The sequence below is a fragment of the Centruroides sculpturatus genome, unplaced genomic scaffold (assembly GCF_000671375.1).
Source record: "Centruroides sculpturatus isolate CEXI.00-Female unplaced genomic scaffold, Cexi_2.0 scaffold132, whole genome shotgun sequence".
Classification (NCBI taxonomy): domain Eukaryota; kingdom Metazoa; phylum Arthropoda; class Arachnida; order Scorpiones; family Buthidae; genus Centruroides; species Centruroides sculpturatus.
Genome location: NW_019384471.1, coordinates 692,723 through 693,984, shown reverse-complemented (window position 1 = coordinate 693,984; position 1,262 = coordinate 692,723). Strand labels below are relative to the sequence as shown.

The following is a 1,262-nucleotide window of genomic DNA, read 5'->3' as shown; positions in this document are numbered from 1 at the left end:
AAATAGTTTCCAAATGTAGGTTGGAATTTTAAAAAACTTTTGAGGCCGGTTTTTGACCAACGGGCAAGGGTTTTTTCCAAGAGCATGGTTTTTGTTCACAACAACGCACGCCCACAGGGATTGCTCGAACACTTTCAATAGAAGTCGTTTTATCGTGCCAAGTTCGCACTGAATAACTTTTAGTTCTTTCCAAAAGTAAAATATGATCGTCTTCGAACATCCTAACTCTAACAAAATGGATTACACCTCGTCTCTGTGGGCATGAGTGAAAGACTACAGACAAAAATCAAAATGGTCTGTTTCTATAGAAAGACACTTCGAAATCGAAATTCTCGAAATTCTCTCAAAATATCGAAATTTTTAGCATTAAACTGAGACGCCACGCAACAATAGAATTTCGACAATTGTCTGTTGCTTTGTTCGAATGCGATTGTTTCGAGTATTTTCGAAGTTTTGCTATAATTTTCGCGATAATTTTAAGTAAGTTTAGTCCCTGATATTTCTAGATTTAGGTATTTTTTAACATTGCTAGGTACTTAATCACAATTAGCAGCGATAATTTTCCCACAACGAATATTCCATTACAACTTTATATTCGTTTTTGTTTAGAATATTTCTTATACTTAAAACGATCATTTTCTATAATTTTCTGTCGTATTTACATTATGATTTTTTAATATTTTCTTAATTTAGCTTTCGTTCTACAATATTTAATACTCGGTTTTTATTGTTTGCAGGATGGATAATTTTAAAGCGCTAAAGAATTGGAATACCTGTGGAGGAGAGAGTGCGGAGGAAAGCTCCTCGACATCAGGAACGTCTTCCTCTTCGATTCGAGTGATTCGCGTGCGTCCGAAAGAAGTGCTGGAGGGTGCGAAGGAACCCGACAAGAAACGGGTGATTGTCACCATTCCCGATGAGAGCACGTCGTCTGTCATCGACTACCTGGAACAGAGATATCCAGAAGTTCCGGAATGGTCGGTGCAGAGAGAGACACGCGAGGAAGGAGTCGAAGGGGAGTGTAAATCGATCCTGAAAAAGAGGAAAAAGAAGCCTTGGTGGAAGAAGATTTTCTTCTTCTGGAAGAAATAAATCTCCGAGGTCTTCTTATTAAATGTGACTTTTATTTTCGATTGTGACATTTTTACCCGGATGTGACTTTTATTCCCGATTGTGACATTTTTACCCGGATGTGGACTTTTACCTGGCTTTGACCTAATGACCGGATGTGACTTTTAATGGCGGTTTGGCGTCTTCCCTTG

The 1,262-nt window shown here is 38.3% G+C and overlaps 1 protein-coding gene across 1 annotated transcript; it reads left to right on the top strand.

The window, feature by feature from the left end:
• The first annotated feature begins 431 nt into the window (after positions 1-431).
• LOC111621166 lies at positions 432-1,245 on the top strand. The gene is made up of 2 exons (XM_023363234.1): positions 432-480; positions 738-1,245. The coding sequence occupies exon 2, from the start codon at positions 739-741 to the stop codon at positions 1,090-1,092; it is 354 nt and encodes a 117-aa protein (XP_023219002.1). The 5' UTR covers positions 432-480; position 738; the 3' UTR covers positions 1,093-1,245.
• The last annotated feature ends 17 nt before the right edge of the window (positions 1,246-1,262 follow it).

Bases quoted from the DNA above. Each gene is read 5' to 3' on its own strand.
- LOC111621166 (XM_023363234.1), top strand. From the start codon at position 739: ATGGATAATTTTAAAGCGCTAAAGAATTGGAATACCTGTGGAGGAGAG.